Source organism: Morus notabilis, unplaced genomic scaffold (assembly GCF_000414095.1).
Source record: "Morus notabilis unplaced genomic scaffold, ASM41409v2 Scaffold245, whole genome shotgun sequence".
Classification (NCBI taxonomy): Eukaryota; Viridiplantae; Streptophyta; class Magnoliopsida; order Rosales; family Moraceae; genus Morus; species Morus notabilis.
This window is the reverse complement of record NW_010363297.1, coordinates 289,185-305,720: the sequence shown is the minus strand read 5'-3', so window position 1 is coordinate 305,720 and position 16,536 is coordinate 289,185. Positions and strand designations below refer to the sequence as shown.

The window sequence follows — 16,536 nt, the reverse complement described above, 5'->3', positions numbered from 1 at the left end:
ATGAAATTATACTCTACTAATGCGAAATTAAACAAAAGATGGAAGGATATGTGAGAGTCCCGGTAAATCGTGCTTTCTGTGTAATCTGATATTAAAAATAATAATTATTGGATGTTACGGTCTTGCAGGTATGATGTTGATGTGTTACTTGCTCACAGATGGTTAAGTTCCGGTGAATCTGTAAGTAATTTAAGTAATCACACCTCTATAAACTGAAAGCAATGTCGATTACGTGGGTTATAACTAAAACTATGCCGATTATGTGGTTCTTTAGTCTTGTATCCTTCAAAAACAAAAAAAAAAAGTCTTGTATATAAGAGTTGAAAGTTTTCGTAGGGGCAACACTGTTATGTGCATTGCATTAAATATGTCTAACAAGAAACAATTTTGCTTTATTCATCGTATTAATTTCATTTGATGAATCTGTTAACCTGTTAAAGGAAGTTCGTGTCAGATATGTTGGATTTGGATCCGAAGAGGATGAGTGGATCAACATAAAAAAAGCAATACGAGAGCGTTCTGTTCCTATCGAGCATTCAGAGTGTCACATGGTTAAGGTTGGAGATCTTGTCCTCTGCTTCCAGGTGAATTGCGTTGTGTCTCTTGTATGATTTAAATTCTACAATTTGACAGTACCACCTTACAAATATAGATGTTTGGACATTTTAGGAGAGGAGAGACCGAGCGAGCTATTATGATGCTCACGTAGTATATATCCAGAGGAGAATGCATGATATAAGAGGCTGTAGATGCGTCTTCTTAGTTCGCTATGATCATGATGATACTGAGGCAAGTATTTGACTATTTTCTACGTATTTGTCTGAGATTCCTTGACGACCTCATATACCACTGAAATGTACAAAAGTGCAAAACCTAACAGCTGTGCCAACACTTGCTTTTCACAGGAAAGAGTTCTTCTGAGGAGATTATGTCGTAGGCCAACTTACTAGATTCTTTTCATCCACTGCTCAAGTTATTTTTCGCAGTTACTCGGCTGGCTTTTTTGCTTTTTCAAGATTCAGCTGGCTGAGGAAATTGGAATCCTCGACGCGCGCTTAAACCACTCGAGGAACAAAGGTTCGCAACAACTCAGCAAGTTTGCCGTTGCTGATACTTTACTGTATATCCAGTGTCAATATAGGGGGGATTGTTCTAATTAGATTGTATTCACCTGTATGAAGGATTCGTCTAAAGGAGCCACATAGGAAGCCTTTTCGTCTCAAAACATTGGTCGTCTCTACTAATTTTTGGACAATTGGATGGGTTCACTAGAGTTTTATCCAGTAAACTATTCTTTAGGAAACGAGCTAAGTAATGTCCTAAATGGAACTTAATACTTCTATTAATTGGCTGGAAGAATAGCTTTTACAAGCCAAAAAATCTGCAAATTTACCAAGAGCAATCAGATCGCAACTTAAGAGCTAACTTCTTGAACGCAAGAAGAGATACGGGTAGAAAAAAAGACGAACAAACTTAAGCATACTGGTTTTAAATCAGTAAATAATGGTGGCAGTAATAATAATAATTGAGCTTCTACTTGCACAACACTAGCCACTACTTTTGTGTGATTTGCGCCTATTTAAACATTACTTTTACTCAATTCGCAGGAAGAATTTCAAAAATGCCACTCAAATGATGTCATCTTTATTTATGTTACTTTGTTTATGTTACTTAGGATCTTACTACTCACTTTACCCCAAAAAAAAAAAAAAAAAAAAAATCTAACCTATTTATGTTTCATGGTGTAAATGTAAAACCTTTAAATTTGGAGGCGTGCCATGAATTTTATCTAACTATTGTTATTTCATAATTCTAGTTTAACCTTCTTTGTCAAAATTAACATAGTTTTTCTTTTGATGAATTCTTTACAAAAAGGATCAAGCCCAAAATTTCCACCGGACTAGTCTTAAACATCTCTTAAATTGTAGGGCTTTATAGACATCTGCCACAAAAGGGAAATAGTAGAAAATAAGCGAATATGAAAAGCTTAAGAAAGTATATAGGCTAACTTTTAGTTATATAAATTAATAGGTCATAACTTATTAAGTTATAGTTCATAACCAGATAAATTATGGACAAACTTGTCAAGTTATGGTTCATAGCCAAACAAGTTATGGATAAAAATCGTGAATTATGGACAATAACTTGTCAAGTTATGGTTCATAACCAGACAAGTTATGGACGAAAACAGTAATTTAGCATATTTATTAACTTATGTAAACTATTAACATATTAATTTTAATTTATCTTAAATTTTGACCTATTTTCCTCTTTCTCCCACCACAAAATTAAGGTGCTCGAGCGAAAAAGCCATTTGCCACGATTTTTCTTTTGTTTCCTACCAATTTTACCCCTACCAATACTACTCTAAAAATAGCTCTTGTAACAAACACTAAGGACGTGTTTAAAATTAGTTTTATTTTTATTTTTCACATTTTTTTTAAATAAAAACAAAAAAAGACGTTTTAACAGAATTACAAATAAAAATAATAAAAATAATTTTTTAATTTAATATAAAATGAAAAAAAAATAATAATAGTCATTTTTTATTTCTATTTATTTCCCTTAAACATTAATAATTTTTGGTTCATAACCAGACAAGTTATGGACGAAAATAGTAATTTAGCCTATTTATTAACTTATGTAAACTATTAACATATTAATTTTAATTTATCTTAAGTTTTGACCTATTTTTCTCTTTCTCCCACCACAAAATTAAGGTGCCCGAGCGAAAAAACCATTTGCCACGATTTTTCTTTTGTTTCCTACCAATTTTACCCCTACCAATACTACTCTAAAAATAGCTCTTGTATCAACAAACACTAAGGACGTGTTTAAAATTAGTTTTATTTTTATTTTTCATGTTTTTTTTAAATAAAAACAAAAAAAAAACGTTTTAACAGAATTAAAAATAAAAATAATAAAAATAATTTCTTAATTTAATATAAAATGAAAAAAAAAATAAAAAATAATAGTCATTTTTTATTTCTATTTTTTTTTTTTGCCTGAAACATTAATAACCCACTTAAAATTTCTCCGGACCAAGCTGGCGACCAGAAGTTGTTTCTCTAGATACGGTTGCTCATGTCGGCGACCAAATCTCTCGCATCGGCGAACCGCCAATAGTCGTTGTAATACCAGTTGGCATGCCGCCGTAATACCAGCTGGTATCCGACCGCAATATTGATATCTGGTCAAGATGTGGGTATCTGCCGGGATATCAGTTACTGATCGATAACGTAACCACTAAGTTACTGGCTCATATCTCTGAAAACAGCTGTTAGCAGCGGACGAAGACAGTAGTACGATCAAAAATCCAAAAAAAAATTTAAAAATACACACATTTATTAAAAAAAAAAATATGACCTCGTTCATTTCACCGATTCGAGTTTTTAATTTTAAGTTTTTACAGTAAAAAACTCTCAAAAAATATCACATCTAATTTTTTCTGCTATAGTGAAAAATTTTCAAAAAATATCACATCTCAACTTGAATTGAAAACTCGAATCCACAACGTGAACGAGGCATGAGAATCCAATCATAAATAAACAGAATGTACAAAAAAAAAATCACGACATAATAAAAAATAATTAAAAAAAGTCCATAATATTCAAAAAAATTGAAAAAAAAATATAAACATCATCAAATCTCCAACACACCAGATAGATAGAACATCTGGTGGATTCGTGCTGAGAAGCTGTATCTAACAGCAGAGAACGCAAGAGATCAAGTCGAAAATGGTGAAAAGCTTTGATCTCAGAGATGGCGAATAGCTCTGCAAATCCATCTTGACATTGCAGCGATCTCCGACCAGATCTCTGCCTCATTCTTGCTTTGGTTTCATTGTGTCGGTGTTGCAGATCTTCTCCTAGCGACACAAGCTCTAGGCACTCGGCGAGAAAGAATAGACGTTGAGAGAGATGGAGGCCAGTGAGAGAGGCAAAAAGCTATTTTGGAAAATGACGGCGAGAGGGGCGGCGGCGAAAGATTTGGAGAAAGGTTGAAGAAATATGAGAAGCTAGATTTTCTTTCTTTTCTTTTTCTTTTTTTTTTTCTCTTGAAAGGAGAGAACCAAAGAATTGATCAGAACAATGAAAAGGGGTAAAATGATCTTTACCAGGTTTAACTTTAGTTGGCACCTGTCGTAACTATTCGAACGTTCGAGTTTAAAATTTAAGTTTTAATCGAGTTTAAAATTTAAGTTTTAATTGAGTTTTAAATTTAAGTTTTATTATAGTAAAAAATTTTCAAAAACAGTTACATTTAACTTTTTTGTTACAGTAAAAAGCTCTCATATAAAGTCATATCTCAACTCGAATTAAAAACTCGAATCAACGAATTAAACGATTCTAAATATAAAAATTTTACCTGCTCTGACAAATGTCAATCTAAATAGAAAAACATGTGGCACTTGGCAGGGAGCCTTAAATAACTCTAACTCGTTTATTTCGCTTATTCGAGTTGAGATGTGACTTTATATGAGTTTTTTATTATAGTAAAAAAATTAGATGTGATTATTTTTTAAAACTTTTTACTATAACAAAACTTAAATTTTAAACTTGAATAGGTGAAATGAACGATACCTTAAATTTTAAGATGTAACTCGACCGTCTATCATATTTTTTAATTAGTAAAACACTAACGATACAAACCTAAACCTTATTGTTACTATAATTTTCCCATTTTCATCTTTAAATGCTACACATTGGTAGAGGTAAAAAGTAGGAGAAAATGAAAGAGTGGAGAGATTTTTGAAGAGAATAAAAATGTTGATTGTCTTATACGGGGAAAAAGGAGAAGGAAGAGAAAAGGACACGAGAGTCCCAATTTTCTCTCTCTAAATGTGGAGAGATTTTTAGAAGAAAACTTGTCATACTTGCATCAATATTTAAAATGCCTTTTTATCTTTATTTTCAAAATTAAAATTATATTAAGTAATTGACAAAATAGTCATTTAGTTGAAAATCCGTTCTTTTCCTCCTCTTTTCGAATTATATCAGAAGGCATAGGCATAAATTTTATGCTTATTAACATCCTCAAACGACCTTCACCACTCATTGAAGTTCAGACCTTTTCGTTAATGGAATCAATTCCTACATCTTCTTTTCTTGACCCTTTTTATGTCCCTTCCAATAACATCATGGAATCAAATAAAAATATAACTTAACATTTGCTTTGGTTCGGTTTTATTTTCTATTAAACGTGTACAGCTAGAAGCCTAGAACTTCTGCCAAGTGCCAGGTAACTTTTCTTTTCTATTTACTTGGTAAGTGTCAAACGATTAGGTAGGATTAGAAATCGGCCTCTGTCGAAATTCAGAAGTTAACCAATGAGCTCCCTTTCGAATACTTTATAAAAATTTTGTAAGGCCTCTAATTAAAGCAATACTCAAAAGAAAAAACAAAAAGAAAAATAAAAAAAAACAAGAAGAACAAGAACGAACAATTGAAAAAAACAAAACCCCCAACGTAGTCCTCCAACCATCTTGTGGTTAACCGTGGTTGAGCCATTGCAAAAGTTAAATCAGGATACCCTTGTAGCCTGAATGCCTTGCAACAAAAAAAATCCTAAACTAATAGAAACTAAATCACGTTAGTGTGCCCACCACTAGTGCCCTTAAGATTTGCTCCAATGGAAAACAAAACGCAACTGGACTAAGTAAATTCGGCCCTGATGCAAAAAGAGAGAACTTATCAGAAGGAAGAGTCGATATGTTACAATATAAAAGCGAATACATGAAACAAACAGAACATAATTCAAAAACTACCTAGAGCACACAAAAAGAAAAGGGTTGGCACGGTTTTTATTCCACACTCGGGGATTAGCAACAAAAACAATATAAAAAAACGAATGATAGTTTCTATAACTGAAAAGTAACAAAAACTGCTCCAAACCTCCCAAGCGTCTACTTTTCTGCACAAATGCTCCAAGTTTCTGTGCATCGATTACTGGTATCCAGGCCCTAGTTTCAAGCAACTAACAATCTTTGTTTCCTTAAATGAAAGAGAAAAAGTTCATAACCAATCTAATACATTTATCACTAATTCCGCAAAGCCAGAAAGAAATTTTAATTTCCATTTCTAGTTCATTTCATGTGTGGCTGCGTAAGCAATATTGCAGTTAAGAATTTATAAGACATGCAATATACGCCACCATCAAAGAATACGCAATTCATTCACTGGCATAAACGAATGTGGTGCGTAAGATCTGGGGTGATGCACACGCTGATAAAAACATAAGAATCGAGCAGCAAAGTCATCATTCCGAAGAAAGAGAATAACCTATGTTCCTAGATATGTAATCAATTCAAAACACTTCTAAACTTGGTTCCACTTTTGGAGAAGCCTCCATTGCATAACCAGATCTCAATTTTTAAAATTGTATAAATAACACCCCCGCATTTTAAATTGAGAAACAAAAATTAGATATGTATGTACGTATGTATGTATATATATCCATCTTCTATTTTTTGCTTTTTTGGATGACGGTCACAAAGGCATACTAAAAATGCATGAGAAACTTAAAAAGAAAAAGGAAACAACTCTTGCTCATCACGGTCACAGCAATCCAAGTTGGAAGTGCATCAATCATTTCTCATTCAGAAGGAAAAGTATTCCATACCATTTAAGTTCTGGCATTGCCACCTTCTTGAATAGCATCACGATTGCTGATGTCACACACCAAAATGCCACTCAAATTCCATCCCATTACCAGTCACTGTTGGAATTATGACATTTACATGTCACTCAATTGGAGCCTAGAAAACATAACAAAAGGCTATCACATAAGAACATAATAATGGAAAAGCTGAAAACAAGGAAATGAAGATGCAGCCTAGTTTGAATTTATAAAATACCAATCCAAATGGTACCTATTGGTTCCTGAATATTTGTACAAATTTTAACAAGCATATCAATAAAAATTTCGGCTACAGAAATACACAGAAAGGAAAATCACAAATCATTTCTAAAGAACTTGACGTAAATGATCCGTCTCAACTTACCATATTGTAAGATTAATGTACGGCACTGCAATTTCACCTCGTGAAGTTTGCCAAGAAGCTCGTAAACCCATTTCTGTCACCAAGACTTTACAAAAATCAACATCAACCATGTGCTCAAAAATTCAGCACTCGTACACTCCTTTTGTTTCTGACATTAACAAACTATAATCATTTACACCACTAATCAGAGGTAAACGACCAAACCACAAAGGCTAACCACAATCAAAAAGCTAGTCAGGAAACGACCCAAATGCATTCAACAAACTGGCTGCCAAGAAACACCTCAATTTCAATTTTTTACTGCCCGCTTTCTCTGTCAGTCTAATGCAATGCACTTCAGCACTACTCATACTAGACATTCAACTTCACTCTTAAACAGTCTTCAAGATACATATTCATATCACATTTCTGCTTAAAACAATTGTCAGTCTTCAAAAACGTCAGGAACTTGTACGAATGAAGAGTCCTTCAGCACCATAATATTAATACGTGTCTATGAAGATTATCAAGACAAGACTACAAAGGAAGGTTTAACGAAGTGTAACTCTAACTAGAGTGGTATGTATTCCATGAAAATAATGCACCATCACCACCAATTGGGTTGTATGGAGGCACAATTCATAAATAAAAATATAGCCTTAAAATTAACACCGAAGTATACAACTGCTTTCTGCTTTTGAGGTCAAACTCAGACATCAAGTATCTTCAATGTCCATACAAGATGCAAAAGGGAGATAAAAAGAAAAGAAAAGAAAAGAAAAGAATAGGGAAAAAAAAAAAAACCCCCCTAAATACGGGATGAATGGCTTAGAATGTCCAGAATACACTGCAAATCATACTTTAATGTTTCCCAGAATACATCAATAATGACAATATGACCTGTGCACATGCCTTCAAAGTTCAACCGAGAAACTATTGTTAATATAATATACAACATTTCAACATTAGTGAAATGAGCCCAGCCAATAGGTGGACAGATCAAAACCAGCTCAGATTTTCCAGAAAATTGAACGACAGTGCACAGGTGCTTGTAAGATATCTATGTGATGGAAACAATAAAGAAGAATTTAGCATACATCAACTCGCATATGCCATGACCAATTGATTTGCCACGAGAGAACCTTCGCTTCCAAAGCATTAAATGATAACTAAAAGCAGGCGTGAGTGATTAAAATCATGTCAGCAGATTCACAGGAAAAACTTTGGCAGCTCACGAGACCGTTCGGCCATAGCAAATAGATGCAATATAAAGATTCTTTGCCCATTTCTCCTGCAACACCAGCAGGTAGAAAATTAAGTTCCCCACAAGAAAATGTGGATGACACAAAAAGGATGCACAGAAAAATGGTTAATCAAATAGTGCACCTTGACATGTGTACTAGGAAAAGCAGAAGTGCGGAGTGTCTCTTGAGTTTCATCTGCTGGTTTTCTCCTTGGCACACTAAGTACAAAAGCAGCCTGGTCCCAAGTTGCCGCAGTTGCGGTGATGCGGTAGCCACCATCCCATCTTCTGTGAATACCCTCACTTGGATACAGAAAATCTAATTCCACAACCTGACAATTAAAAATATTATCAGGATCGTCTATCTATCTATCACCCACCAAATGTTACTTTAACCTAGAAAATTATTAATTTCCAAATCTTAGCAAGACCTGGTCAGAGAAGCCTGCGCCTCGAGACATAACAATTGCCCACCTACTTCCCGCAGTGGCCATGGCAGTAACATAAAATCCCTCCCTCCATTTCTTATTAATCCACTTGAACGGAAATGAATCACTCACTTTATAGGACTGCTGTAAATACTGGGTCCCTATATGAAGCAACACAACTCAAGTCAGACAGATACAAACTTTTAACAATATTCATGCTTTTGTGATAGAGCCCAACCTTTGGACATTACAACTAACGAACTTCCGTTACTGGCTCCTGCTATTGCGCTGATATAAAAATTCTTCTCCCACTGTTCCATGATCCATTCCTTTATAAAAGAAGAGAAAAGATGTTAATTTACAACAATAGATATCCAGTCAGCATTGATCATAATGAGTAGTATTAATGCAACATAATAATCACAAGACACACACCCCCCCCCCCCCCCCCCCCCCTGTAAATTATGCAGCAAAGTCAATTGCTGGGCGTATGTCAATGCACACTAAGAAAAGTAATTGATAACTAATAATTCCAGATAAAAGATAGACATGTATCCTAGACTCAAATGGAAGAGGGGAAGACAAGACCTTATGAAGAAAATATGGAGAGAGCTCATAAACTTGAGCTGTGAAACCAGTGCCAGCATCCATGATAAGAGCCCAAAGATTGGAACAAGAAGAAACACTGCTGATAAATAACCCATCGTCATTTCCCTTTTCAATGTGTTGGGACAGCCTCGAATCTGCAACATTGTAATGATATCTACAAGAAGAGATGGAAAAATCAACTTACTAAGCTTTTGAAACGAAGCTCAACTTCAAGATTTGTTATGTAAGATTACGTACCTTTGCTTCATAGGCCGACGAGCATTATAAATACTAATCCATTGTGTTGCAGGCATTCCCATACGAATCTTCTTCTTTGGCTGTTCGTCGTCTTCCTCCTCCATGGTCAATCGTCCTCTCTTATGCCCAACCTGACATATGAGCTTCACAATAAAAAATATGGTATTAGATGTATCCGAAACCAAGATTTATTATAACTGACACAGCAGTGCCAGTGGCTGTTTTCGTGTTATTTATTGTTAAGAACTTAAAGATATATAGCATCCTTGGAATCTAAATTCTTAGATTTTATGTCTTATCACATATTGCTGACAATTCTCCTTTTATGGCATTAGTTGTCAGCGTTCATTTGAAAACTGTTCTTGCTATTTAAACAGAAAGGATGAATAAAGAAGAGATCGCAATTACTATCTTTAAACTATACATTTCAGTTTGGAGACCTGGACCCTCAAATTGCCAGTTCTAGATCTTTTTCTTGCTGTCTTTTGAGTGTTTTGTAACATAAACTTCTAGAATATCCTAGTTGAAAGAACATCAAAAGTACCTTCTGAGCACCTTCGGTATTTATTGGCCTAATATCTGGATTTGGACCAACAATCCCATCAAAAAGGGAGATATATTTAGCGTAGTTAGGTTCTTCATCAAACTTCAAATTCACAACATATTCAACAAACTGTCGGAAAGGCTGTGGACAAAAGCAACACAGAGCTTCTGGAGAAGTAGCCATCTTCTTCTTACAGACAAGGAATCCTTTATTCTCCCCCTAATAAAAATATGTATCAGAGTCGAATCTCAAAATTAGGTATAAGCATGACCTAACTCAAACTTAGAAATACCAAACCTGATATCCTTGCCAAGGCAAGCGGCCACGGAGAAGAAATACAAGCGTGTAAGCAAGAGATTCCAAATCATCCCTCCTACTGCCAGTTCTACCAAGATGGGCATGCACACTAGCATACCTCACCGTTCCCCTGCAAAATACGAATTATCAGATACCATTGTCCAACCACCAAGGGAGGAAAGCAAACTTCTAGTCAAATAAGCACACTATCTAAATTCGGTATTCACCTGAAAACATCAGGCCGTTGATCGTAGTCAACATGATTGCCTGTTGAACTATCTCGCCACCGAGTAGCTAAAAGGACACAACAGATAAACGTGGTCATTTTCCATTCAAGGTAAAACTAATAACTAATAACTCTGAAAACACAGATTCTGCAGCGTACCCAAGCCAAGGTCAACAAGAAACAGCTTTTTCTCTTCCGGAGTTCCAGGGGGGCCAAGCAAAAAATTCTCAGGTTTCACATCCCCGTGTACATATCTGCCATGGACACAAGAAGCAAAAGTTAAAAAACTGTGTACATCATGACACTGGAATATCCAAAAATTAATAATGACCCTGCATATCATTTCAGATTGAGTTCACTTGTCCTGCTTATGCAAATAATTAAGAATAAGAGCCCGTTTGGTTGGAGGATTCGTTCTCTGATTCGAATCCTGGTTCATGGTTCGCTACAGTATTTTCTCTCACAAAAAACACACGTAAATCGAAAATAGTTCTAATCCATGAACCAAACAGGATCTAAATGAATGCTAGCCATTGATCTTTAGCTATAAACCTAAGACAAGACTAAAACACATTCATCCCAAGGTGAAGAGGTTTATAAAGTGAAAAACAAGTATAATGCTTCTGTAGTGTAGAACGCTAGAGGTAAATGAAATGGTAACATAACGCCCTATCTAGAGGGCCTGTAATGGAAATGTGAATTTCAATCATTTGACACCCTCAGCTAGGAAAGTCTTAGCAACATAGAAACTACGTATAACCAGGTTCAACAAAAGAGAAAAGAGGTAAACCAAAGGTCACAAAATAGAGTTAGAATTATAACCCTCTAGAGTGCATCTTTTCCAATATAGAAATCGCCTCAATTGCAATGCATGCCACCATTTCTATCGACATCCTGCAGTTGAGAAAAGTAGATGTCAACAACAATAGGCATAACTAACAAGTCAATGAAAAATCAGGTTATGAGACTTTTCTTTTCTTTCCTACACATCGAAAGACTTACGTGTGAGAATTGTTATTCCAGACATCCCACAAACTAGGTCCAAGCATATCCATGACCTGTAAGAAATGGGGTTACTTTACAAATTCTCAGACTAACAAAGTAGAAAGACAAATTAATGTCATAACATGCAAGCTAATGCAACAAGAAACGCGTACCATGACGTAGTAGTCACCCTGGCGGCCCTTATAATGAACTCGCGGCACTCCATGACTACCCCCAAGCGCACTGACAAGGAACAAAGCAAGTGAAAACTAAAACTTAAAACCACTAAAATGCAATATGCAAAGACAGAAAGGTATAACAAGAAGATTGGGGCCTCACTTGTAAACTTGCCATTCATATGGTGGTCCATAGTTACATCCTTTACTAGTTCTATGCTCAAACTTTAAGGCTACCTGAAAGAATGGAGATTAAAGGAATAAGAAGTAAACACAACAACCATCACTAAATACAAAATTCTGCGAAAAAACTGAAAAGAGAATAATGTCAAACCTCTAGAGCTCCAGGGCCAGTTCTTTCATTTAAATTTGTAGGGCTAGCACGTCTACCAACATAAACCTGTCCAAAGCCTCCTTTTCCCAATTTCTTTTCTATTCTGTACAATGGAGAACCACCAACTTGGACCTGTTGTTATGAAATAAAAATAAATAAAAAATCAATGAACCTCCCAAAACAAGAATTTTTTCACCAGATATCTTTCTTGATAATGTTGCATCAACAGTAATGCAATAAGCTGCATTCTTTCCCTTTTTAACACAGTTCAACGTCCACTTACAAATGAAAGAACATCCAATTTAACAATTTCTCAATAGACCTTCCTGATCAAATCTCAAGGGGAAATGACACAATTTTGAACCACAAAAAAAGAAATGGGGGAAACGTTTCTTCATTTTTCAACAAAACATAGAAAAGTTTAAAATTTCTCAAACAGAAAAACCAAGCAAAATTCAAAATCAGGAATTGTTCACCAAGAAAATATATGAGCGAAGGTTGAAAAAAAAAATTACTATCTTTTCGTTTCCTTTCTCTACAAAGGAAAAAGTCGATCCTTCTTCAAACACCAAAAAAAAAAAAAAAAACACTACCTTCTCAGGGAGAGGAGCTGTGCTGCCCTCATCCTCGGCGGCGGCGCCCTTATCGCCGCTCCGACCGCCACTATCGTACTCGTCCATGCCTCTCTCGCCGACACCTTCCCTCAAAACCCTATCCTCCTCCTCTTCTTCGCGCTTAACCAGCGTCGTCTCGCGAATCGCAGCGCCAATCGCGTTCGTCTTCCCTCTGTTATTCCCCTGCGCCGGCCTTCTTCCTCTTCCCCGGCGAGGTCGTGCGTCGGTCAGGTCCCGCGGCGGCTCCTGCTCTTGACGCTGTTCGGCAATCGGATTGCCGATTGGGTTGTTGTTGTTGTCGTTGTTGTGGTCGGGTTTAGGGTTCCGGTTTGATGCCCGATTTCTGCGTGGTCTGCTACGCAGCTCAGGCATGGTAGGACTGATGCTGGTCCATGAAGAGTTAGAAAGTCAGGCGAAGGTTCTGGAGAATGTTCGTGAAGGTTCTAGAAGCATCGACAGCGAAAAATTGATCAGTGAGTTATCGAGAGAAACTGAGAGATGACGAAGAGGGAGAAAGAAGAAGAAAAATAGTAGAAATGGATATACAGATGGATTAGATAAAAATAATTTAAATATTGAACGAAAAATGTTAGGGTTGGGGGTAAAACAAAAAACTAAAAGAGGGAATTTGGAGATCTGTGGAGGGAAATGAAAAGGGAGATAAAAGGATTCTAGATTTCCACTTCTGGAGGAGAGCGAGAGAAAAACAATGGCATGGTTGATTTTTTTTTTTTTTTTTTTTCCCCCTTCTCTGTTTCTTTTTATTATTTAAAATTTTTCTAGCGGTGATTTGTCCGAGAGTTTTAAGATTTGTTGTTGTTGCTCTAGACTCGACTAGATCTAAGGTTTCGAATTTAAAGTGAGGTTTGTTTTAAAAATTTTGTTTAATTTAGGATAATAATTCTTGATTTCGTTACAGTATTTTTTTCTCATAAAAAAATTAAATTTTATTTAAATTTATAAACTAAACATCACTTAAATATTTATCAGATTGAGAAGTGCCAACCTAAATACCCTCTTTTTAAAGATTTTTTGAAAATACTTTATAAAATTATGAGTCAGGCGAGCCAACCCTAACCCTTTTGGACTTCAGAACCGGGCTAAGTCGTCCTTCTCCTATTTAGGGTCGGACCGGCTAAAATTTCTATTCACAGCCCGGGCCAAACAACCTGAACTTTGGCCTCTAATTTTTCCTTATTCCCTTTTTTATATATATTTTTTATTTCTTCTATTTGTCTTGAACTTTTGATTCTTCTTTCTTTTTTTCACTAATTTAACATTCTCTGTATGTATTGTCTTGTTGGAGACACTTAAAGAGTTTATTATTTACTGAATAATAAGAAATTTATTCATACAACTATTTACATATTTTTTAATTTATTTAAAAAATGAATATGTGTAAAAATAACAAGTGCCAAAAAAAATTAAGTAGAGACATGTTTGAAAATTTTATTTTAACTAATAAAATAAAATAGGAACACATGTGGAAAAAACTACTCTTATGGAAGAAAAGTGAGGAACAATGTGCCCGTTTGGTAACGTTTTCAAAATGATTTTGTTTTCAATACAAAAGTAAAAATGAGATTATTTTGAGAATTATTATGGGACAATTCTAAAATTGTGTTTAGTTAGTTTTTTAAGAGATTATTTTGAGTATAATAAAAAAGTGAAATCGTGTTTAGTTATACTTATTAATTAATATATTATAACATTATTGTTTAGTCATTAATCGTGTTTAGTTATTAATCGTGTTTAGCTAGAAAATGAAAACAAAAGAGGAAAAACAACTTCTAACCGTTTTTTAATTCATTCACAAAATCATTCTCACTATTTTTTGTTTCCGTCTTTGTTTTCAAAATATTTACTAAACAAATAAAATTTGTAAACCGTTTTCATTTTATGCCACAAAAAACGTGCAGAAACGTTTTTAAAAAATAAGCAAAAATCAATTATAAACGTATTCAATATATTTTTCAAAAATGCACAAAAAATTATAATGTAAACAAATTAACAAAAAATCAAAATAAAAAGTACAAAAAGGAAAAAAAAAATGAAGAGGCTCTCACGTGATAACCTCATATAAAAAAGTTTTCAACTCTTTTAAGATATTTTAGGTATATGTAAGTAGAGGTAGCTTTACATTTTTTTATATAATTTTGGTTTAACTTTGCTGGGAATGTAGTCGTAGACATAGTTTCGTTTTTTTATTTTATTTTATATAATTTTGGTTTAACTTTACCGGGAATGTCAGTCGTAGACATACTTTTTTTTTTTTTTCTTTGGCATGTATAAACAACAATCTGCCTTCCTTATAAAGCGCTGGTTTAGTTGCATTTATTTGAAGTAGATATATGCTAGATTTCTGGATTCGAGTGGTAACTACCTTTCTAAATGACACAAGTCAAATTCTCTCCGTTAAGAAATAATTTTAAAAAATAATCTTAAGAAATATTAAGATTTGGTAATTATAAATTTTTAAATCTTTTATGTTTATTATAATTAATAAAGAAATTAGTTTGGATTGGTTTAATTTTAATTTCGATTCATATGTAAATAGATATATTATTTATATCTAAATTTTTCTTATTTCACCTAAAAAAAAGTTTATCTTTTTTGAATAAAGGAAATATATTTCAAACCAACGCAAGAGATCACAGTGTATAGTGATTGAATATTTAGGAATTCAACTATAACGGGAGAAATTAATTACCAATAAAAATTATCGTGATTTTTAATACTATCACTATAAACATCATAAGTTTTTAGCAGAGGGGGAGATCTCCTAATCTTCCTTTGTGGTCAGATTTTTTATATTTATTTTCATTTATTTTATAACTAAAATATTTCATCATAAGTTTTGTCAAACTCAAATCTTTAACATGGTTGCGGGTTCCTGTATGGTTTATTATTCTTTTCCGGACATCTCCTCTGAGATATGCAGATAAAGGTAAGATTTGAAAGTTTTTATAGACAACCAAATATCGATACTGAACAATAGATTAGCTAATGTGTCAATTTGGTCAAACTCCACTAGAGGGGGAATTCTTTTTGGAATTTCGCACATCCCAATTGATGAAAGTACACAAATCATTTTTTGCCCGATTTTGCTATTAGTGTTGACGGTTTTGCATACTAATCTTAATTTTGTTTAAAGATAAATGTCACATCATTATTTTTATTATTATTTTTATTATTTTTTACATTTATTATTTAACATATAAATTTTATTTTTTTATTTTTTATTTAAATAATGATATATTATATTAGTGGAATTTAAATATCAAACAGTAAATATAAAAGGTAATAAAAACAGTAATAAAAATAGTTACGCTAATATTTTTCTTTTGTAAAATCACTTACGGCCTGTTCGACAGTCATAAAAACTCAAAGAAAGTAACTCGAGTTATAACTTTATTTAAGTTTATATTATTTTAAGTTTGAACTCGAGTTTGAGACTAAAACTCGAGTTCAAGTTTTTCCTTCAACTCGAGTTCAAAAACTCGAACTCAATTTAATGAACAGTATTTTTTCTATTCTTAAAAATGCTATAACTTTTTCGTTTTAATTCTAATTGAGATGATTTTTTTTCTATGCGTTGACAACGAAAAGACGAATAAAACCCCACACATATATCCTATTAAAATTTCTCATCACTATTGAGTTTTTATTAAAATACTATTTAAATACAAATTCAAGTTTTGACTCACTCAAACACAAACTCAAAAATATTCTTATCTCAAACCATAACTTAAATGTACACAACCAAACACAAACTTAAGTTATAACTCAAACTCAACTCAAGATATTCACTCCTGAATGTCTAATTCAAAAATGCAAAAGAACAAACCCGTTAGCATTTCTC

At 33.8% G+C, this 16,536-nt stretch overlaps 2 protein-coding genes and 1 long non-coding RNA gene across 3 annotated transcripts in view; 1 reads left to right on the top strand and 2 right to left on the bottom strand.

The window, feature by feature from the left end:
* The window catches only part of LOC21394021 (protein SAWADEE HOMEODOMAIN HOMOLOG 2), a 3,176-nt gene extending 1,921 nt beyond the window's left edge, over nucleotides 1–1,255 (top strand). The window contains exons 3-6 of the mRNA XM_024169504.1: nucleotides 129–180; nucleotides 441–584; nucleotides 670–789; nucleotides 906–1,255. Coding sequence (XP_024025272.1) covers nucleotides 129–180; nucleotides 441–584; nucleotides 670–789; nucleotides 906–950 — 361 coding nt within the window. The 3' untranslated portion in view covers nucleotides 951–1,255. The remainder of the gene's footprint in view (nucleotides 1–128; nucleotides 181–440; nucleotides 585–669; nucleotides 790–905) is intronic.
* Nucleotides 1,256–5,373: 4,118 nt separating this feature from the next.
* On the bottom strand, nucleotides 5,374–7,142 carry LOC112092708. The gene is made up of 3 exons (XR_002902709.1): nucleotides 7,004–7,142; nucleotides 6,622–6,757; nucleotides 5,374–5,670 (listed from the first exon to the last, which is right to left on the bottom strand). It is a non-coding gene; the product is annotated as an uncharacterized LOC112092708 (long non-coding RNA).
* Nucleotides 7,143–7,620: 478 nt separating this feature from the next.
* LOC21394019 (casein kinase 1-like protein HD16) lies at nucleotides 7,621–13,473 on the bottom strand. Its single transcript, XM_024169508.1, has 16 exons — nucleotides 12,654–13,473; nucleotides 12,061–12,192; nucleotides 11,890–11,963; nucleotides 11,724–11,793; nucleotides 11,569–11,624; nucleotides 11,389–11,460; nucleotides 10,726–10,820; nucleotides 10,568–10,634; nucleotides 10,341–10,470; nucleotides 10,044–10,262; nucleotides 9,500–9,642; nucleotides 9,242–9,416; nucleotides 8,892–8,982; nucleotides 8,657–8,814; nucleotides 8,369–8,557; nucleotides 7,621–8,273 (listed from the first exon to the last, which is right to left on the bottom strand). The coding sequence occupies exons 1-16, from the start codon at nucleotides 13,044–13,046 to the stop codon at nucleotides 8,214–8,216; spliced, it is 2,124 nt and encodes a 707-aa protein (XP_024025276.1). The 5' UTR covers nucleotides 13,047–13,473; the 3' UTR covers nucleotides 7,621–8,213.
* Between the last annotated feature and the right edge of the window lie 3,063 nt (nucleotides 13,474–16,536).